At 40.9% G+C, this 23,141-nt stretch overlaps 1 protein-coding gene across 4 annotated transcripts in view; it reads left to right on the top strand.

Annotated features, from left to right (window-relative positions):
- rad18 (RAD18 E3 ubiquitin protein ligase) overlaps positions 1-22,181 on the top strand; it is a 32,521-nt gene extending 10,340 nt beyond the window's left edge. Inside the window, exons 7-14 of one of the 4 annotated variants that reach the window (XM_084543353.1) lie at positions 2,825-3,012; positions 3,531-3,601; positions 4,708-4,768; positions 10,385-10,516; positions 12,266-12,392; positions 16,256-16,300; positions 18,551-18,662; positions 21,520-21,534. In XM_084543353.1, the coding sequence (XP_084399479.1) occupies positions 2,825-3,012; positions 3,531-3,601; positions 4,708-4,768; positions 10,385-10,516; positions 12,266-12,392; positions 16,256-16,300; positions 18,551-18,638 (712 nt within the window). In that variant the 3' untranslated portion in view covers positions 18,639-18,662; positions 21,520-21,534. Of the gene's footprint in view, positions 1-2,824; positions 3,013-3,530; positions 3,602-4,707; positions 4,769-10,384; positions 10,517-12,265; positions 12,393-16,255; positions 16,301-18,550; positions 18,663-21,519 lie in introns of all 4 variants that reach the window. The other 3 variants (XM_084543352.1, XM_084543355.1, XM_084543354.1) reach the window with 3 other exon arrangements.
- Positions 22,182-23,141: the final 960 nt, after the last annotated feature.

Raw genomic sequence — 23,141 nt, 5'->3', positions numbered from 1 at the left:
CTCTCTACTGTCGTTTGATGAAGCTGTGATGCTCTGCAGGGAGAGGGGGTGAGAGGCACTTAATAGATTTCTGTATTGAATATGCTAGAATGATGAGAGAAGGGTCGCACTTTGTGTTAGTGTTGGCCTTTTTTCACACTGTCACTGGGGCAGTGTGATATTTTCGATCAGGCATAACATTATGACCACCTTCCTAATATTGTGTAGGTCTCCCTTGTGACTCATCAGAGAATGGACATGGGCTTTCTGAGGGTGTCCTGTGGCAACAGAATGTTGTTAGTGGGGGCCTTTGGGTCCTATGGGTTGAGGGGAGGGGCCTCTGTGGATCATCCCACATATACTCGGATCTAGTGAATGTGGAGGCCAGGTCAACACAAGTTTGAGTTGTTCCTAAAGCGTTTTTATGTGTGTGCCTGTGTCAGGCTGCATCCTGCTGGGGATGGCTGCTGCCATCAAGGAGTGTCATGGGGTGGGGTGGGGGTGACTGGTCTGGTCTAGGTGGGTGCTACATGTCTAAGTAACATCCACATGAATGAATGCCAGGTCCAAAAGTTTCCCAGCAGAACATTGAATTGTCACAAGATGGTCAATGTTAAATTCCTTCACCTGTAAGTGGTCATAATTTTATGCCTGATTGTAACTTGTTGTTATATTAAAAATACAGCGTGTTAATAATATATAATATTTTTTACAGGGTTATGGAGTGAGGTTGGTCTTGATAATTACGACCAAAATTTCAAGGCAATTCGTAATTTATGGTGCACGCAATTGTTCTGGATTCGTGTCCAGACTCTCACCTGCAGTATCACTCTATACGGGTGCAGCAGTGGGGTAGCTTTAGGTGACGCGTGTAGAAACAAAATAAACTTGTAAACGGGTTAAAAAAAAAATAAAAATACAAGGAAATTGTGGTAGAGACAAGTCAAATAATGTCAGTGATCGGGGACATAAGATATCCAGGTGACACAACAGACTGCCATTTCAAAAGGTCACGTTACCATCCCCCTGAGTGTAGGAAAAGAAGAACTGCTAGTATTGGTACCCAAGCTCACATGCAAGCCTCTTGTGGTAATGTTACTTTAAATCACAGGAGCTGTCACTTGTGTCTGCCTTTTCAGTCATTATGGAGCCTTAGCTCGTGTCCTATGAACCTCAGCTATGTGTCAATGTCAACTGCCACTACCAGTAACCCTGTTGACGTTTATGCGTTTCACTAAGTATTCGTTCCAGAACCGAAAACTGGGTTTGTCTGAAGCACATTTTGCACATTTCATTTATATGCACAGGGTGTGGTTCCAAAAAATTGTGTTTTAGTGTTTTTCAGTTGCCCATGAATACCGAACCTGGATAGTTGATTGTAGTGCGGCCTTCACATTAGTAACGCATAATAGGCGTTTAGGCTTCTACGTCAATTTGACGCCATAGCGTTTTGTATAGGGCAGAACGTCTGCTAATCGTTTTCACCGTTAAATCATAGTTTGAGTTTTGAATGTTGTCATTTAAAGTGAGACGCATGTGGGAATGCTTAATAGGCGGTTTAGGCTTCTGCATCAATTTAACCCGACTGCAATTACATGCACCCCAAAATTAACCCGACTGGGGAAAAAAAAAGACACACCACCAACTAGCGTACGGGTGGCGTTGTTTCAGAGCGAGCCAGAATGACGAGCGCACAAGTGTAAATGGCTCGCACCAGTGTAGCTTACGCGCGTAGGTTACAGTGTCTAGACCCCCAGTACCTTAAATGAGCCTTAAGCACAACAAATATAGCCCTGCTGTCCTTAGGAATAAAATAAATAGTTTATAAACCAAAGAAAAATAGAAAAAAGTAAAATGTGCAAAGACCACCAAGCTTGGAGCACCTATCAACGTATATATCAAACGTATATTGGGATAATTTTCAGTATTAACATGTAAGATGTTTTGTGTATTTCAGCCAGCTCTACCCTAAACGTTTCTTTTGTTACGTGGAGATATTGATACAGATGGGATCAAACACAGTGTAGATTTATGTCAAATGTCTTCAGGCCACAAAAGAAGTGCATTTAAACCGAAATGTTCGACTGTAGCCTTGAGGAGACACATTTTATGTCCAAACGTTATTTAACTGGAAGTCTGTGCAAAATGCACCGTTGCACGTAGCATCAATAGATTTTTGTGCCATCTGTTCTTTCCCCTTTTTTAAATCAGTTTGCCTGCTGGTACTTGCTGCTCAGAGCTCTTTGTATTTTCAGGGGGAAGTCGGGCGAGTGTGATGATTTATTTAATCTTTGAAACTTCAGTACGTGTGCTCTAAAGCCATCCACTTAGTGTTAATCAGCATTTGTTTGCTTGAAATGGCAGAATTAGTGCAATTATACAATTGCTGCCGCCATCAACCTGGCTACGTATCTTGCGGAAGACGAGATCTCTGGCATGATTTGAGAGACCGATCCGCTTGAATGGCCTTTGAAACTTGTTTTTTTTTTGTGGGTGATTAATGACTGGTGCATCAGTTATGTGGTTCTGTTATGATCGGTCACATTTGTGTAGCTGTGTGCAAAATGCTTAATTTGGAGTAGACCGTTATGTCACAGTGATGAATTGCAGCGGTTTTAATATTCTGCCTTTGTCTAACCATTCCTTAATTTCATTTTGCCGCATGCTTAGCCAGTGTTGTTCTATTGATTGGGTTCACATTTCATCGTTGTCTTCTGCTTACAATGCCTTATGAAGATTTGCGTTTTGTACGGTCCTAGGTTTTTATAATGTAGAAATGCACTCCGGGCATTACTGTGTAATGTCTGATGGTGTCTGAGAATAAACAGTCGGCGTGTCTTTTCAGCTCTCTCGGCACGAGGAGGCGTCCAATGGGGAAACTGGTTTACAACCTGCTTTCAGTGCAGGAGCTGAAGAGGAGACTGAAGGAGTGTCATCTGTCTTTGCGAGGTTCACGAGACCAGATGATCAAGAGACACCAAGAGTTTGTGCACTTGTTCAACGCCCAGTGTGACTCACTGAACCCAAAATCAGGTACGTGTATTTGGTGGGCAATTTCCTAAAATGAACAATTAAGTGAACTGTAAGACTGGGAAGTGCCGGGATAGCAGGGGATTTTAGTGTACGTAGATGTGAAAACTGCATTACTGCATAAGGAGTTGTTTATAAGACTTGTCCGACGACCTTCGAAATCAAAAGTGTATGTGCTAAATTCAAATGACCACACTTGGAAGATGAGGAAGAAGGTAACTGTTATAGAGACCCAAAAATGTAAAATGTACACCATGGACCATGGGATGAGCAAGAAATATTATAATGCTATCTTACGAGTCTTTTTTTTTTTATTTTATTTTTTTTATCAGACATGATTGCTGACACGTTTCATCTCACTGCTTGTGTTTTTCTTTGCGCTCCTCGAATGTCTGAATTCAGCACGGCAACCTTTAGCGCTCAAAACCTTGTGTGTGTTTGATGGCACAAGTCACTTGGCACATTGGGGCAATATTTGTGCTATCAGGTTTAGTAAAGATTTCTCTTTCCTCTCTCAACAGCTGAAGACATTGCCAAAGAAGTGGAGTCCAATGAGAAGCTCAAAAGTCAGCTGCATGGGAAATCCAAACCTGTACGTACTAACTGCATAATGAGAGTTTGAACAGTATTGTTTGTCTTCTAAAGTATTCAGCTTTTAGGCTGTTTTTAAAGCAATCTACCGATCCTTATCAGAACATTGGTCTAATAACACGCCATTTGGATTTCTCTACAGGCTGCGTTTCTGCCGATGTAGAGGGGGGGGGGGGAAACACCTCTGCATCACACATAAAGCCCGGCTAAAGGTTTTAATCGGCCTGGCAGATATTTACCAGAGCTTAATCGATTTCCGATGGATCAGTTCCAGACTAATTTTTTACCACAAAAAATGAATGGGCAGGGGAATTTGGGCTGACTTCCTAGCTAGTCTCAGCCAGGTGATTTGGGGGAATTGTGTAGATCCGAGTTTTGAAAGAAATCCGTGAGGAGAGAACCGCGATCTGTTATTATTTGCTATGAGAAAGTCCCTACCACCAATCCAGACTAGCAGTAAATACAAATTCGTCCTCCTCTGCACGGCACTCAGATCCTGAGTGCAGGAGGAAATGGAAATAATAAGCCCTGTAAAGTGATTCCACGCTAACAGGCTGAACCGTGCTTAAACATTATTAATTCTGTCCCATGATAATAATGAACCTGAAAGGTTTAGTCTTTAAATCACTAATGCAGTGTCACGGTCACAGGCGTAGGGGCTGCATGAGTTCAGATTTTTTTTTTAAGTCGACAATTGTGTGATGAAAGTCAAGTTGACACCAACCACGTTAACAAAACTGCCTTATGCCGTTAATGCAAACACTTATGTATCTGTTACACTTTAAAAGCCCTGCAGAGAAACCTTCTTTCTTTACCAGGGCTTTTACTGTGAAAATCTAAAATTAGTTAAAAATCTTTTATTAAAAGAAATTTTGAGTAGCTGGCCTATAGTAGCAATTATTGCCTTCGCTCAAAATCAAACTGCTCCAAAGGACCTAATTTTTTAATTTAAATTCACAAAAATGTTCTTTGGACACCTTCCGCCTGATTTTCCTTCCTTGTCGTCTGTTGTTTATTCTATTACACTGCTGTTAAGTTAGCAGGTCGGTCTTATAGATGTTGTTGTGATAATGTTTTATTTATATTTTCCAATTAATCCTATTGCAGGTAATGGCGTTCTCGAAGAATCAGTCTGAGAAGGAGATTGATGAGATGCATTCAAGTTACAGTAAGTGATTTATTATTTTATGACTCTTCATGTGCCGACACCTTAAGGGCAGAACTCGCCAATCTGACGGCTAAATATAATTGCCAACAAAGGTCGACTAATGAAATGGCTTTGCATGAGCCCACCTCTGTCACGTGGTCTATTTGAATGTCTTGTGAAGACCTAACTAGTGGTAAGATTTCTTTAGTACCAAAGTAATGCAATAGTACAATAATTAGTATCCAATAGTAGATCCTGTAGTTCATGTGATTAATTATATTCCGTTAAAGTAAATTTACTGAGTCTTATATCTCCTGTGCGTAGGCAGGATATTGACGGATACCACAGCATGCATGATTAGCATACGTTCACTTTACATGATTTCTTGTGAGAAACAATTTACGTATTTAATGACGGTAAACTTTGCTGATGGGATGAAGTTTGCGTGGTGGATGGCATATGTTTACTGCATCACTGAGAGGAAAAAGGGACAAATGGCAAAAATGATTTCAGCTACAAAAATGTTTGAATGCTGTCTTATGTAGGAAAAAAAAACCAGCAAAATACGAGTTGCATGAAAGCACGTAGCAAAAAAATAAAACGTGAAAAGTAAAATAAAATAAAAATGTTGTTGACTTGCCACGTGTCTCCAAAATAGGACTGTTTTGCTCTTGTTGAACTGAGCAATTTTGCATTCACTGAAATTCTATGTAATGTCTCTTACTCGCTTTTGCAGTTGCGTATATTTCAGCCCTTGAACCCCTTTTTTTTTTTTTTTTTTCCAGCCCTTGAAAAACTAATACTGGAAAACGCTTTTGTGTGATTATTCTTCCCCGTTTTGCTATGTTGGTACACACTGAGGCTCTTGCAAGAGTTTAGTAGGAATCCTCTACCAAGTCCTTGTGAAAGGGTGAGAGTGCAGCTTTGAATTTCAACAACAAAAACAGGCAATGCGATGTGTCCGCGTGTCAGTTAGGAAAGGCAGGCTTTCACTTTCAAACAGTATATCTCGATGTTAAAGACATTCTCTATTACAGGGGTCGCCAACGTGAACCCCTGTAATAGACCCGCAGGGTATGTTCGAAAAATAGCACTTGTCGCCATCGAGCTCCTCTAAAAATTGCATATAATTGTGTTGCTGTTCTTTGTGTATCAGTAACACTTGCATTACTGTAGAGTTGAACATGACATTATTTAATGTACAATTATATACATATATTTTTTTATGTTTTATGTATATATGAACTCTGACCTCGTCAAAGTTCAATAGCACGCGCAAGACAAACCGCCACCTTTCCTTTTTACCGAAATACGGAAGCGGCCGCGGCTACGTTGAGCCAGATGTGGGTAGTAACAACAGAAAAACGTGGAAGCTCAATGTTATCTACTTCTCCTGTCAGTGGTCATAATGTTATGACTGATCGGTGTACAGCTTTTCTTTTGCTCACGTTTATAAACCATCGTCACGGGACCAGGCCATTGGCTGAAGACGAAAGGAAATTCAACAAAGGCAGTGAAATACTGAATGTTCTCGCAAGGTTTCATGTTTGATTCATTTCTCCTGACGTTAGCGAACGTGGTCTTCATTAAAGACAAAACGAGACGATTTAAAATGCCAAACTCCTCTTGAATGAATACCCACAGGAGGTTGCAGCGCACAAGCCTGAGCTCGAAAGCTTTCCGAGATCCTAGCTCTGAAATAGGTATGTTCAAAATCCTGAAAGATTAGATGCACTGTGATGAGAGTTTTCCAAGGCATAGCACAGGCTTTTGGCCAAGTCAGTGGATTTACTTTCATGTTGGCATCGAGGTCAACGTACACTTGTGCAGACATCATTTTTGGTTAAGAGCTCATCCATCATGGAAAACGTGCGAGGCTTCGGTCAAAGTTGAGCAGTTCTTGCGTGGTAAGAAGTAGAAGCCTGAAAATCTGCACGGGCAGTATTCGCAGCATTATCTGTTTCTGTCTTCTACAAGATCATTAGGATTTTGCGTATTTAGTGCATCACAGAGCAATGATCTCAGTATTGCTTTAATCAGCCTAGGAGCCCGGTCCATTTGGAGCTCGCCTCATTTTACTTCATCAACAAGAAACAGAAACAAGCAGAATAGCTGTGTTTGCAGTGAGTAATTTAGCAGAAAGGAATGGAAATGTCAAAGACCATGAGCTGGGCTACGTTTTTACTTGGCTGTACAAGACTTGCTTTTTCAATTCACTCCGAGCTCATAGATGATCGCAGCGAGACACAGATGCACAGAAACCTCAACCTGATCTGTGTGACCCTTCTTTAGCGTAGCGGTCAAGCGACAACGGCAGCATTACAGGGAGATTATTTGATGTCATGTTGATACGGTTGGACTAGATGAAAAGCAATGTTGGAATTAATTCTCCAGAGCTAACTTTAAAAGTGTTTGAAAAATGGAGGTGAGTCACAGGAGGTGGGTTCTATAAATAGCTGCACTGCTGTGATAACCTCTTGATTTATCAGAGAAGGATGGTGGATGACTCACTCTGCCAGCATGGGGAATGGTGACTGTCTGAGCAGACGAGGCGGTGAAAAGCAGCATATACCATGCACCCAGCCAATCCACTGGGAGCTTGCCATCTTTTCCCATTAAGACATTGTGTTAATACGGTCGGTAGCTGGAAAACTAGAATTTGTACTTTGCAAGAAGAGATCTTAGGATTGTGATGTTTTAATATGCTTTACATCTATCGCCACCCACTGAAAAAACAGATATTGTAACCAGAGTAAAGCTTGATTCTTTCCTGTAATGAATCCACACTAAGCATACGCCTTAGCCCACGTGGGTGGCCTACGCTGCTGTAAGCATTTGTACTTGTGTGTCTTCTGATTCGAGTTTATCTTCTACTTCAAACAATAATGATTGGAACTGAACGATTCATGTTGGAGTTAACGCTGAAGCGTAGTTCGCTTTGGAGACATCACGCAGGAAAGAGAGAAGAAGTTGGAACAGATGGTATGGGAGACAGAAAGAGGGAGATTTCTCTGTTCTTGTCCAGCCACTGAGTGACTTTGGTGAAGAAGTGCATTTGGGACCAGTCACAGGTGTTGCGGTGTGCTGCGCTATGACATGTAGTCACATTCTGGGTAGATGCACATCAGAACATCAGGCTGCGACATGTCCACTAGTAGTTATCAGGTAGGTCATTTTGAACCCTCCTTTAGTATCTGGTTGAAGTGAAGTTCATTTAGAACTTTTTGTATACGACAGAACGTAAGGATTATTTTCATGAAGACATTGTCTGCCAATTGTTTTCACTATTAAATGATAGTTTGAGTTGCGAATGTTGCCATTTAAAGTACATGTGTGAATGCTTAATCAATGGTTTAGGTTTATGCGACAGCCCAGACCGTAGTCTGAGCCCCCAGAAATGTAACTATGCACCAGGGCGTCGGTGTGACTGGTCCACTTGGTAGTAGCGTGTTCCCAATCTAGTGTTTCTGGCTGCTTCTCCCTCTGCAATTTTCGAGTTGATTGTTTCGGATCAATAAAGATGGAACACACAGGTTAACTGAGGATATTCATTTGTATGACTTGTCTACGGCAAAAGTTTCAGTCGCCGTTGTTGAAAGTGAAGCAGGAAGTTGAAACTAAAATTACAGCACCGACCAGCGTTTGGTTGGCGTTTCTACAGAGTGAGCCAGACTAACAGGCGCACAAGTATAAATGGCTCACACCGGCGTAGGCTACATGCGTAGGTTATGGTGTCTATGTCTGGCTATACCTTAAATGAGCCTTAAGAACTAAAACTAAGAACCAGACTCTGTAAAATCCAAATGATACGCACCAGTATGTAAAATATAATCTGTTTTCCCCAATGAATTAGTTCTTCTTATTCGTAACTAAATTATTTTTCAAGGATGATTTGACTATGATTAAGCTTATCATAGTCGGTGGTTGTCACTTGCTCGTCCCAGCTATCCACACCTAACTCCAGCTATACAGGCTAGGTTAAGGTCTCTCACAGCTAGTTGCTTGTACCGGCTCTCCAACCACATCACAAGTCAAATATGTTTATATTTGTTCCAAACCCCAATACTAGAAGGTCAGAGAAGTGAACTGAAATGGTTTTGTTTTTTACCTGGCTGATATGCATTTAGCGATGCCTCATGGAGTTAATTGTAAAATTGGGTTTAGAAGTGCTGCTGCATCCCTTGTGTGTGAAATTAAATTTGCACATTAGATGCCACGTAACGCACAAATTCACAAGTCAGTCCGTCTGTCTACAAACTAATCCAGTCTCTATCCCGGGTATAAGGACTATAACGACACACAGTCGAGCATTTAAGCGAGAGAAATCCTTCTTGTTCACGCATTTTAAATGAGGCGTTTCTCAGTGAGGGTAATTAGTAAAAACTAAAGTGTCATCTTATTCCTTCTGATTACCTTGAATGCGCAAAAAGTCTTACATGGTTCATGGTTTCATTACCGTCTTTGTTTAAATCAACAATCCTGAACCTGTTTATGACTGAACTGCTGGTGTAGTCATTTGCTTTACACCAATGCTAATCGGAGCGTTTGGGCATAAAACTCTTTTTGACGAGCTAATTTGATTTTGGTCGTCAGAGGTCGGTTCAAATTCATTTCAACAAAAAAAATATTTATCCCTGATGGGCAATTAAAAAGGCACAGAGAGCAACAACATGGACAAAACACACAGGACAAAAGAAAAAATAAATAAATAAAAAAGCACGTGCAAAATGCAAACAACACGGGAGGTATTGTCCACCGTGATTGCTCCTGACTGACAAAGCTCTCCGCTCCAAAGTGCTACATGCTGTCTAGTTTCAGTGTGCACTGAGGGACAGAGCATCAGTATGATGCAGGAGCAGGGAGGGGTCAGAGTTCAGGAGCTGGATCGCTGTGGGAACAAATGTGACCCTCCTCATTTGTGTTGCTGTGGACAACACAGTCTGCGACCAGATGGGAGCCACTCTAACACGGAGTGTGGAGCTCGCTTTTCCCCCTCATTTGTCTCATTCTTGTGAATAATCGGTATCTTGGGAAGTCTTTATTTATTTTTTTTTTCAAATTTGGCACAAATGTTGTCTTGGATTGGAGGATGAACTGATTAGAATTTGATGGTCAAATGAAAGGAAGGTTTTCAAGGGTTTCTGTGGAAAGCGATTAAATTATTTATTTTTTTGGCTTTTTCTTTTGCTTGCCCTCCGTTTGCATAATTTCATTTTCGTGATGGTTTGGCCTCCACCACTTGTAGTTAAAGGACACACTAATCTCATCTCGGAGCTTGCATCTATGACATTTTAATTAAAAAATATAAAGTTCCAAACCTTGAAAGGTTCAAAAATGTTTTTTTTTTTTTTTTTTTTTTTTTTTTTTTTAAGTAAAAGTGTTCTGACCTGATATGTTATGGGTGAAGTTGTCTGACAAGGACAAGTCGTCTTTGTTAACACATTGTCTCTCGCTACATTAAAAGATCTATGCAACTTCTTATTATTGGCAACTATTAGGGTCACTGCATTTTGGAATAAGCTCACTGCCAAGTAATCAATATATCAACTAAGATCTTGTTGATCAAGGTTTTAGCATCTTGCTCATTAAACGTTTTGTCTTCTCAACCTCTTCCACATTTTGTTATTTTGCCCACAGGGAAGCAGCACAGCGGTGACTTTTCCCGATTAATTGCCCAGATTCGGGGTCGCATGGAGACAACCAGGCAGAGTCACGTTAAACAGAAAGTCGTTGTGGAGAAGAGCGACGCACAAAAAACACACTCTGCAGGTACTCCACCGCTAATCACTTTTCCCAAGTAATAAAACCGAATCAGTGGAAGTATTTGCATAACGTGATAAAGAATGTAGCGTCCGTTGGCAAAAGTAAGACCAGCACAAACGTTGTTTCACATGCGGCCTGTTGCAGTAGCGCTGCATAATCAGCAGGGAATAATTTATTGGGCAATAAGTAAGGAAATTACGCTGTAATTGCGCCGATAATGGGGCTGATGATTACATCAGATGATGCAGAGCGTAATATGGATTAGAAACTCCACTTACAACATGGTTCTGAGGGAGGCCATTCTAGTGCTGTGTGTGTGTGTGTGTGCGCGTGTGTGTGTGTGCGTGTGATTGTGTGTGGGTGTGATTGTGTGTGTGTGTGTGTGTGTGTGTGTGTGTGTGTGTGTGTGTCACAGCCTGTTTACACAAGGGCTGATCTCTCAGTGTGTCTTTTATACAACCATCGAGTACTAAACTAAAGGCTTTGTATCTTACTTAGCTACATTTTAGTAAGCGTGAGATCATTCAGCTCCTCTCTACTGGCAGTACTGTACCTGTTGAGCAGCGTGTCCCACCTTTTAAAATCAATTTATACAGTATATGAAATGTCTGCACCTGTAACAAGAACATGTGTTTTTAATCAGTCCATCATTACCGTAATGGCGCGAATATTAGATTTAGCGTCAAATAGCAGCAGCAGCAGCCTGCGCAGTTCACCTACATGAATACTAACCAAACGTCTGCTGAGAAGACAAATGTAAGATTAAATAAAGTAAGCAAATAAATAAATTTATAGTATACAGTTGACTTTCAATCTATCTTTGCTAGCTGCCGCTTATAAAGTTTAGCTGTTTCACGTTATGCCTGAAGTTGTTTCTCTGAACAAACACTGGATTTTAAACAGTGGCGGTAACGTCATCATTTTTTATTAGTGAACAACCAAATAGCTAACACATGCTACGTTGTCCGTGCCGTCGGGTTAAATTTAGTATAGAGCAGGTGAGCGACCGGTGGGTGTGGGGGGTTTTGTGGGGGGCGGCTTTGGAGATGAGAGAGCAACAGGAAAAACACGACTCCGTTTGAGATGTGAAAAACATTTCCGATTCATTATGAAACCACGGCGGAGCAAATTAGACTCTAATTCGCTGCCGTAGTATTAACATTGTGTGGGAAACACTGACTTTAAAATCAAATAAAGTGGTCTTAAAGGGGAACTACTGTTTTTTACAACCTGGACCTTATTTCTAGCATAAAATACGGTCGTTTACTCGCCGAAATAACTTTTGTGTCATTTGCACTCGTTTAGGAAATAATTAGATCGGCTTGTTTACTTGTAATTTGCTACTGCTATTTTTTTGGTAAGGATAAAACAACATTGGTTGTATTAGAACTGAAATAATATCTATTTATTCATCGTTCATAATGTGTTACCATGGTATCAGCTATAGCATTAAAGAGATGGATAACATTTAAAAAGATGGAGGAGACCATTGTCTAGTTTTGCATTTCTGTAATCTACAGGGGGAAAAAAACGATTGGTTTGTTTCGATTTTTCTTTTTTAAGTTCATCCACAAAGATTGTGAAGACTAATTAAATGAATGCTTTTCCTGTTAAGACTAGGGAACATTCTGGTCTCCAAGGGATGCTCTGTTGCTGGCGGCATTTATTTTATGCACATTTTTGACGGGCCATTTCTCTAGTGAGTCACTCCCCGCGGATGTCGGGCGTGATGATATATATTTTTGCCTCCTTCAGATAGGGCTGCAGAATCAGAGAGCTCCGTAGTGATAAAGACAGAAGATGGAGAAACTGACAATGAGTCGTCCGCGAGAGGGATTGAGTTGCCATCCAGCCCCGCCTACAGCGATGTGTCCGTCAGCAGGTAACGTGGAAACGAACAGTGGATGTGCACGCTCAAAGCTTCACGTATGGTACACGAAGTAGAGACTCTTGGTTCTGACTGAGTTATTTTTTCCTCATAAACCCCATCATAAGATTAGATAATCTTTTGTTTATCCCACAGTGGGGATAATGATGGCAATTAAACACCTGGTATCAGAAAATTTAGTATTTTGTAAGTACCCAGAAAAACACCTGAACTCTTCCTCTCATTAAGCACATTGAATCTGAGCACATGTATTAATTAATTGTTGTATTTTATGATTCAGAAATGAACCATGATATGGAACAGTTCAATTTCAGTATTAACACCCCATACAGCATATTCCATAAAGATTTGAATTTGTAATTCAGTTGCAAAAGGTGTATATTCTGTTCAGTGGATAGATTAGCATGAATTTAAACACACAAGACTTTGGTCGATTATTTAGAAACCAGTTCTAAACTTGTTTGTAAAACCGTTCATTTCCTATTTGATATTCATTCTCCTACTTTTCCAATCAAGTATGCACCGTGAAATCGTGTAGGTCTTCAGTCTGAGCTCAATTATATTTTCGGATATGAATCCATAGAGCGGTTATAACCGTCTGTCTCTAAATAAAGCCTAACCGCTGCTTCTGGGGAACCAGTCAAGCGCCTTTGTTACACCGTTTAAAGGGATATTGATAGCTTCTTGTCTGCACTTTGAGCAGAATGTTGCAGTAATCAGACAAGCCTGTCGTTAGTTGGTTTGAGGCTACGACTAAATCCAAAATCCCTTCACTCTGTGCCCTCTGCCCTTGAAGTGTTTTGTCCAAATTACAGGAGTCAAATATGGAATAAAAGTAAATGTGAATAGAATGGAGGGGAGGGGGCGGGGGGATTGATGAGTATTGTTCAGACTGCCAGCGTAAATCACATACCAGATTGCACCCAAATTGATTTTTTATGAAGTCTGAATTAAAATGCTGTTTTTGCAAACTGGGTCCAAACCACATTTGGATTGGCTCTGCCGCATCACATATCCAGAGCGATGGAAGCGCTGAGCAGAGTTCGTGCCGTTACTAGCGGTATGCTACAGGACGCATAGAACGGCAGAGAGACGGCAAAATAGATTTTCTGCTGGCACACGCCAAGCTGAAATGAAACCACAGGAACAAGACAATTGAAAGCTGCCTCACTAGCAAAGCTACATATTCACTGAGGCCACAGTGCTGACATAGCAAGCAATAACATGTTGCTGGTGTTGGGGCACTTAATCTCATCACTTACAAATCACAGTGTACCCAGTCTGTTCTAAGGGTAAATCCAATTTACCTGCAGTCTGAACAAAGTGCAAGACAAAATAAAACATTGCTTACCTTCAGACTAGCAGATCGAGCTGAATCATCTAGCACATTTGGTGCTTGACAATATTATTCATTTTTTTAAGGAGAAGCCCTGCAGGTCTGATGGAGATTGAAAGGTTTAAATTTGTTAGGGGAAATTAAGTTATTGCAACACACCTGTGTCCATTTCCCCCCGGTTATCACAAGTTAATTGGGAAAATTATTGCCAGTGGAACATCCAACCTCATTTACAACTTGTTCAGTCATATTCAAGCAAGCTTGACGTTTCCCATACTTAAACCTGTTGCTGCGCGTGCTACTTGTACATGTTGAGAAACCCTTTTACTCTAAAAGTGGCTGTGCAGCTGCAGTAACTGTGGACCCCCACTGAATAAATTACCATAATATATTTCCTTACAAGAAAACCAACAATCGTTCCTTTGACTTGGCATACTTAATAACTTCCATATGTACTTAACACCTGCAGAAATACTGCAGTGACATCATATCTTGCACCGGAAAATACTATTAGACGAAGTGGCCTCTGGCATCTCCATAGGGAAATACCCAGTGTCGGGTAAAGGTGTACAACACCGACAACAGTGTATGTTGAGTCGGCCTTAAGCTGCATCTTCTCTCAAGTGGAAAGCCCAATCTCTAGCAGTTACGACAGTCATTTAATGCTTGAGTTCTCAACAAAACCTTTAAGAACCCCGAAGCCAGCAGAGAACTGATCCTACTGGCAAGTATTAACTGTCCCCATTTGATTCAGTGTGCCATTCATCCATATGGTTGCCCAGCAATTACATAGAAGTTTCTTATGTAAGTGTAAAATGGGTAATGAGAGAGAAAGTTGTCAGGTTACAGTTTGTCACTGAAGGTAATCACTAGAAGACAAGTTATGTGCAGACCATAGACAGTATAAAGATGGACTGCTGAACTGCTCCTCAAAAGTGAAGCTAAATTGAGTAGAGCTCCCCCTGGTGTCTGGCTGCAGTATAGGTCATAAGCTCCACCTCCTCCATGTTAGTGGATGGGACTTGCGCTAAACTAAAACACTAGAATACACCTCAGATCATTTTTTTTAAGGATGGTTTACTTAATGGCGACTACCAGTTGCCATGCCAACCGCTCAAATTCGCAAGATGCCGCTGCCTGTATCCCCAGGAAAATAATGTCAGTTTGGCCAAAGCAATGAAGTGGCGACAGTCTATGATACAGACAGCTTATAATTTTCATGACCTTTCCTGTTATTTCTCTGTTTCTTCGTCAAATTTGCCAATTTAAATATAAGAAGAACAAGAAGTTTTTTATTGTCATTGTCCGGTGAAAACCAACGAAATACAGTTTGGCAGCTCTTTGGTTCGGGAGCAATAAAAATAGAATCTATAGCAGCAAACTATAGCAGCTGTACACAATAAAATACAATATATACAGTAAAAGCTCAGAGTAGCAAGGAAACTAATATAATTGGTACAATGAGGGAAAAATTTTTTAAAGCATTTAAAGCAGTAAACAATATGCAAATGGTGTCCATGTTCGTGCAAATATGCCTGTTGAGGTAGGTGGCCTGGGGAATAAATATGGGGGTTATTGCACAGCAGTCTATGAAGGAGAGGTTGAAGGTGTGAGGGATATTGACAGCTTGAAGGTTACAGCTTTTATAAGCCATCAAACACGTGAGGGGAATAATGTTTTTTTTATTTTTCTTTGTAAAACAAATCTCTCTCTCTTGCTCCATTACTCTTTAAATCACCTTCAAATGCAAATAAAATCAGAAAGTCCAGAGGTTCAAACCACCATCGCACAAAAACAAACACAAGTGGCTAAGGTTGCTAGACAACAATAGCTTGTCAACCTTGTCGTACAGAGGGGATAGTAACAGAAGAACTCGTGGCACACACCTATCTGTTTGTGCAAGATGAATCTTAACAACCTAATAGGTCTAATGGATATGGTAGGAAAACACAGCCACAGTGCATGTGACGACAGATTGATTTCGTTATCAGTGGCATGCAAGCATTTTATTTTGACCGCGCACAGAAGCGTGAACGCACCTGAGGGATGAGACCAGAAATATGGCACACGAGCCAAATTGATTCAGCACAGCAACCTGTTATGTGTTCTCGAGAAGTACAGCCGCACAGAGAGGTTATAGCGGCCAACTCCCAGATCTAACCGACGGGCAGCATGAGGGGAGGAAAGGGGGAATTGCATTTTTAATATGCATAGTCTGACTTGAGTTTGCCAGAGGTAACCTCGCTCTGCTGCAACTTTTGGCTTCAAGTCAGGCAGAAAACTGAGGATCAATTTTGGCATCCACACATTTTGAAGTCACATCCTGGGTTATAATGCTTTTTGACACTTTGTTGTGCTTGTCAATAGCTTTGCCACGGGTTTAAAATTTGGGTTTAAAGTAAGTGTGATACAGTGAAAAGAGTCTAAACTTTGTATACCGAAAACAGCAATTATCAGTTTAACTCAGTAAATCATGTGTTCTCACTCTCTTTGTCTCCTCTCCCTCTTTCGTCCCTTACAGTTCTCTTTCGGACATCTTTGGTCCGGAGTCTGTCATAAACCTTGAGTAAGTGATTTCTTTAGTATTTTGTTTGCCTAGAAAAAAGATTTTCGTTTTTTTTCTACATGCTACATCCCTTTTCATGACTGTCATTATATTACTGTTAAATTGCTGGTGTATGGGGATGCATAGACCGGATCCCAGTGTACTGTGACTGCCGTTTCCACTACGATTAGGCATGTTTGACATCCCATATACATTACCACACGACCCTACTGATCAGCCAGCTAGCTAAGGTAGAGTTTATTATAATTTAGTTTGGAAAATACAGGCTTTTAAGTCAGAGTTAGGATTTTTCTGCTGTAGCCGTTTTTATGTTGTTTCAGCATTACATCAGTGTCCGGAAGTCACCGGGAAAACGTAATGTTAGTTGTATTGCAGCAACAATAATGATTTGAACTAAGTTACAGGTGATTTACTGAACTGCATCTCTTGTACCAAACAGTTAGTGTTTTGAGTCCAACACTATGTCTGCAACATTGTCCAAACAGTCGCTGTAGATAGATAGATAGATAGATAGATAGATAGATAGATAGAGAGAGAGAGACCCTAATGTCTATGAAGGATCCTACTGTACATAGTAGGGCTCCTGATTTGGGTAGTTTCTAGGATGAGTATGGGATAAATGCCCCAGTTATCTAGCCCTTATTCCTCTTTCTAAAGTGTAAAAGTCAGACTTTCTATTTATTTAAAGCATAAATTGGTTTCAAACATAGTATAAAGATGCACGGCAGAACTGCACCTCAAAAGTGAAGCCAAGGCAAATAGAGCTCCCCCTGGTGGCTGGTACAGTATAGGTCATAAGCTCCACCTCCTCCATGTTAGTGGATGGGACTTGGGCCAAACTAAAACACTAAAATACACGTCAAATACATTTTTTCAAGGATGGTTTCTGTCATTTTAGGTAGTTAATATAATGTTGATGCACATTCACGTGTCAATTTTTTGGATGAATTTCATTTTAGACTTAGACTTAGACTTAGATAGACTTAGATAAACTTTATTGATCCACAAGGGAAATTGCTTGGTTACAGTAGCTTAGTTGTCCATAAAAACACACTCTTAAGAACCTCAGATAAAAGAAAAGATTAAATTAAATAAAATAGAAATAAAAAATAAGTAGAATAAAATCAAGTAACATAGAATAGAAATAGTATAAGCTAGTTGACACTATAGAGCGTTGAGCAAAACGTAGCATTAATTAAATGAAAACGCAAGTGAGTCGGGCCGAAGTGTGGCTCCACTCTCGGACCGCAGACTCTGGCTCCAAAGTCGCAAGATGGCGTTGCCTGTATTGCCGGGAAAATAGCGTCAGTTTGACCAATGTAAGGAAGTTGCGACGCATTGTCCATAGTTATATACAGTCTGTGGTTTCGAAATGACTATGGTTTGAAAACTCTTGCACCTGTAGCATGTTGGCAGCGTAAATGCAGATATAAGTGATGCAGATATGCCAGCACAATACTTAGGCCCCTTGTGTTAAACGTGCATACAGCCACACATGTGACTCGGCCTCAAGTCAGAGTGAAAAACACTTGTTGTACAAGGATCCATGTCCCTGTAAAACATATTCAGTGGAGTGAATTAAGGCGATATCACACAGTAGATAGGCACATGATGAATGTGCTTCTGCCCGCAGTCTAAGGTTGGGCAGGTTGTCTCTGGTGTCATCCATGGCCACAGACTGTAGTGCTTTATGCGGAGCGGGTGTGAGAAACTGCCTCGTTATCGGAGGCAGCCAGGTAGCACTGCTTTTTGAGTCACTCTTTCAACATTATTTTTATTTGCCAAATAGTGGTCTGTTTTTGTAGTTTGTGTCAGAGAGCTCCTGGAGATTGTTTTGTTTTGAATGGTTTAAATCCCTGGAAATATGATTTTTATCCATTACGCTGTCAGACACTTAGTCCTGTCAGCAACAAATCTAATTGACCAAGGGTTGAGGTGTCACATTTAGAACCAATTATTTCTGTGAAAAATTGATTGAATGTTCACTCTTCATTTTTATTGTATTTCTAAGGCTGCTTTCTGTTTTTCTCTTTTTATTCTGTATATCTCTCATTTATATTTTTACCGGCCTGTTACTGTCGACATCTCTGTCAAATGGCTCTGACGGTGCCATGAGACAACCACACACGCCACTTCACCCCCCAAAGGACTCACATAAATAACTGCTCTGACTCGGAGCTCATTCACTTGCGAGCCACGGACTGGGACACTGAATCATACCCCCATAACACCAGAGTGCTGTTGTTTCAGAATTGCATCTTTTCTCCGTCTCCGTTTTGGTCGGCCGTTGCTGCCTTCTGCCTCCAAACACAATCCGATAGGGCTGCTGGAGAAGTAGAAATAACAAACTGAAGTCAGTCAGGTATTTTAATGCGTGACATGTTACTGAGCTTAGCTATTTTTTTTGTTTTGTGAAATGGTGCTGTCCTAACAGTCCTAACAGTCCTGTCATTCACGTTGCAGCTTAACAAAACACACACACACACACACACACACGTTTTTCAAGGACATTTTGCACACAGAAAGCTCTACTGTCACACTGCTGATGAAACAAAAACATCTGAATTCATTTTCACCTCGTGCAGTGTTGTAGATAATCTAGGCTCTGCTCTTCATCTGTTTCTGAATGGCCCTGAAGCTTAATCCAAACCTGCCAGTTTTCACTCCTTATGGTATCCCTCCACAGAACGCCTTCCTCTAGTCAAAATACACCGGTAGTGTTAGACCTTGGAATGCCTCATCAATTCAATGGACGGGAGCCAAGTGTGTGTTTGAGACGAGCATGAAAAGACACTTCCTTCCATTAGGCGAAGATTTATCTTCAGCCGCTCTTTGTCAGACACTGTAAAAAAAAAAAATCACTGATTAAGTTATGATCGTGCAAAATGTTGACCAGGACCTAAACGGCGTCCAGCTTGATATCCTGTTGACCAGTAATCCACCCGACCTAGGTGTCTCCCCATCAATCTCCTACCCACATGTGGAATTTTCCACCCAAATTCCGACACTGGAATTTTGTTTTCCCAGTCCGTGCAGTCGGGATTAAGAGGCAGACACCTTGCGTCTGGCTGGAAGGTCTTTTACGTCTTCAGCCGAATCAGCTGTAGAATGCCCTACACGGGCAGCAGTAAGTGATTCCACGTGTAAGTCACTGCCGTTTTAGGGCTCCCCTTTTGGTTTCTAAGCCGTGTTATCCGAACATTCCTTAAGAGGAGGAGGCCTCAGAGTTATTGCCAGTTAATGTCAAGGGTGATTCAGTAATGGGGCTATGACTTAACTCTGCCTGCTGAACTATGGAGCCAGCGATAAAAGGCAATCCACTTGGGGAAAACTGATTGATTATGCGATCCTCTGACATTAGTAAGCAGTCTTTCTATTTAAAAAGTGAAATATAACAAAAAAATGTACAAGTTTAGTTAAAATAAAACACAAATTGAATATAATAGTACAATAAACATCATGTTCAGCCTGGTCCTGAGATACCCAAACAGTGTCAAACAACAGTCGTGAAGTTTTGCAGTCTCCGCTGTGTCGCATTTAACAGACCTTAATTTAATGCAGGTTAATCATATCAGTTGTGCCTGTGCTTTACGGTGCAGCTTCATATCATTTTAATTCAATATTTGTATATATTCTCCTCTCTGCTCCCACAAAGAGAAGCCATTTCATTTTAATATCCTGATTAGAAACCAATTTTCTTCTCAGCTACAGGTCTTTCTTCACTTTGCTGGATTGACAGGCTCCAGTGGCATACAGTACAGCCTTCCTTTCAGCCGACCTCAAAGTAATTTTCTACTGGTGTGTGAGAGGAGCCTTTTTAGTGTGCTGCGATGTAGTTGCTGTCACAACACAGCTCAAGACTGGGCAAAGGATGGGAGACCACACATGAGTTATGGCTAAAAATAGGTTTATTGTACCAAACTAAAGAGGAAAATCACTTAAGTGAATTTCCTCTTTGGAAGACATAAAAAAGAGCTCAAGGGCCTGGATGACTGCCACCGGCCGTGCGCCAGTAACAAGTCTTTAAAATCAAGATACAATACAGTTGTATTTTTTTTTTTTTTTTTTTTTTTTTAAGCAATACTAGTTGGTAACAACACATAAAGCTACATTTTGCACACACAAACTCGGACAAATTGGGACAGTTATTTAAGACTGAAGTGCTAATAAATATTATCTCACTAGAGTTTTGATCGCTGTTGATGCACAAAGCAACCATCTTGGATTTTGAGATCAGGTGCGATGAGATTTGTAGTTGGAAATCCATCTTTTTGGTGACGTTCCAGTTGAAATTTTTTCATCCAGGAACTTAAAATGTAAAGCCCCTGCATGGACAGGCCTGCTCAGAGTCGACACGGTGTCGGGCAGTCTTCTCCTAAAAATAGCCATTGTTTTTTTTTTTAATTTTTATTTTTTTTATCATTTTTAACAACAGCATGCTTGATTGCAGAGAATTTATAGGATCTTTTCTGCATTCATTGGTCAGAGTAAAAGTGGCTCTGGTGCTTATTGAACTTCCGGTTACTTAGAGGTAACCGAATGAAAATTGGCCTCCATTTTTCCTTCACCGCGCGTACCTACTTTGCAAGCGTTGTTAGACTTGAAACGCTGAGACGCTAATGGTTAAAGTAATCGTGCTCGCAGGCGCCTGACCAGAAAATTACCTAATCTCAGAAGCGATTAGATGGTAAGATTTTACATACCCTCTTAAATTTGTCATGTGTTTTCTCAAGATACACACTCTGGTCTGTTGTGAGTTGCTAGAAGAGAAGAAAGAAAGTTCACGAAGGCTCATTTGCCATCTTTTCATTGTACGTTGATTAAATCAGTGCAGTCATTAGGGATTTGGGAGAGTCTTTGTGGCCCCATAGATATTAGTCCATAAATCAGCAGCTTGTTCCCATTAAATGTACAGGATTAGTGCAGAGCTGTGTGACACATAGATAGGATGACTCACTATGAAATAGAATAAATCCTCAAGCACTTTGTGTTTTACGTTTCTGGCTCTTCTTTTTGTCCATCCACTAAAGTCTGCTGTTAACAGCTGGGATAGGCTCCAGCCCCGCGACGCTCCAGAGGACAAACGGTTACAGAAAATGAATGAATGAATGAATGAATAAAGTGTGCTATTGCTACAACCTCAGTCTCGGTTTTAAGAGATTTCCCATGTTCCGTTCTATTCCACTTAACCGGTCATCTCTAAAAATATTCATTCACAGTGACGCCGAGGCCACCCCAGTCCAAAAGCGAACGGCGAGCTCCAGAGGCGACGGCGCATCCTCGTCGCCCGTCTTGAAGAAAAGACTGCGCAAATCGTAAGAGATGGAGGCGAAGGAGAGAGAGGGGAACCTCGCTTCGGCTTTCAGTAACAATAAATTTCTGACTGACGTTGACGCATAAGCACATTGTACTTCATTTTCTGAAGTTGCACCGTTTACTTCGCATGCAGTTGTTTAGTATTTTGTTGTCTTAGCATTTCATTAGGTTACCTGAAGTGCAGAAGGACTCGATCAATATTTTCTCCGTTGGGGTCTTAAAGATTTAGTGTCCATGCTGAAACACTGAAAGTAGTTATTTAAAGTACATGCTGTCTGATTTAAACAGATTTTCTACTTGCAGCTGGTTTTCCAGTCACTACCAGTATTTTTCTATCGCTGCTTATCATTTGTAAACCACATTTTCTAGTTATTTTTTCAGAATCCCATGGTTTGTATCGCTGTTAAACATTATAAGGTCCAGCACAAAACTTACTTTTACTTACTTTTTTTTTTTTTTTTCCTGGAAACAAACTTGTAGGATCATGGTTTATGATCTATTCAATACTAGTATTGTACTATTATACTGTGTATATATAACTTTATATAATAAAATTATTTTCTGACATGACTAGTTAACATTTTTCTACCTGGAAGTGATCTGAACTCTTGGACTTTTTCATATTAAATCAGCACCAAATGTGCCCCCCCGACCAAATCGCTGGATGTCAGTTTGTTTTCTAACCTTTCACCCCCATCCTCAAAATTTTCCTCATGTTTTTCCCAACGCCAGTTAGCGTGATCCCTCTGTCATGTCCAATTTCACAGTCTGCGAAGAATCCGTAGCTTTTAAATTGATTGTTTTTGTTTGAAAGGGAAGTAACTAGGGTCGGTATAATTCAATAAACTCCAGGCTTGTGGAAAACCTCGGGTCAAGGCAAACAAGAGCGTAACCGCTAAAGAAGAGGAGGAGGTGGTGTTTATGTATGCATGCATGGGAGAGTTAGCGGGAACACGTTTGGGAGCTGTCCTTGATTGGAAGCAGGACCTGCCTGGAGTCGGACACACAGCGCTTCTGACTCATCCGTCTCGCCCCTCAGACAGAGCAGCGACGCGCTGACAGACGTCACCAGGCTCCGATGTGAGAGGACGTGAGTGGTGGAATGAACATTACGCTGCACATTTCTGATTCCACCGCATTCTCACGTTTCTCGCGCACAATGACGCTGCTCTCTGGCTTAATTTACAGGAGTGCTACTCTTGATTTAAACCACTGGAGAGCACTGAGTGGCTTCTGATCTCTGCCTCGTTTGAGAAGCATCGATGCAGGCGGTGATATCATTGATCCCCATATATTTCCACTGTGACAGATTCTGAGACTGTGCCCGAATCACTGTCTGTCTGGGCAGTAATGTAGAAGGGGATATTTATCAACTGTCCAACACGAGATGAAAGAGATTCAAGGGTTCATAAATCTTCAGTAATTATGTGACAACATACTCACACTGGTCCCAGACTAAATCACGCTCACTTAGATTCCAAACGCCCTTTGACAGCCTTTTGTGAGAATCCACATCCCCCCACAG

Source organism: Chelon labrosus, assembly GCF_963514085.1.
Source record: "Chelon labrosus genome assembly, chromosome: 4".
Lineage (NCBI taxonomy): Eukaryota > Metazoa > Chordata > Actinopteri > Mugiliformes > Mugilidae > Chelon > Chelon labrosus.
The sequence above is the reverse complement of the archived record's forward strand: the minus strand, read 5'-3'. Positions and strand labels throughout refer to the sequence as shown.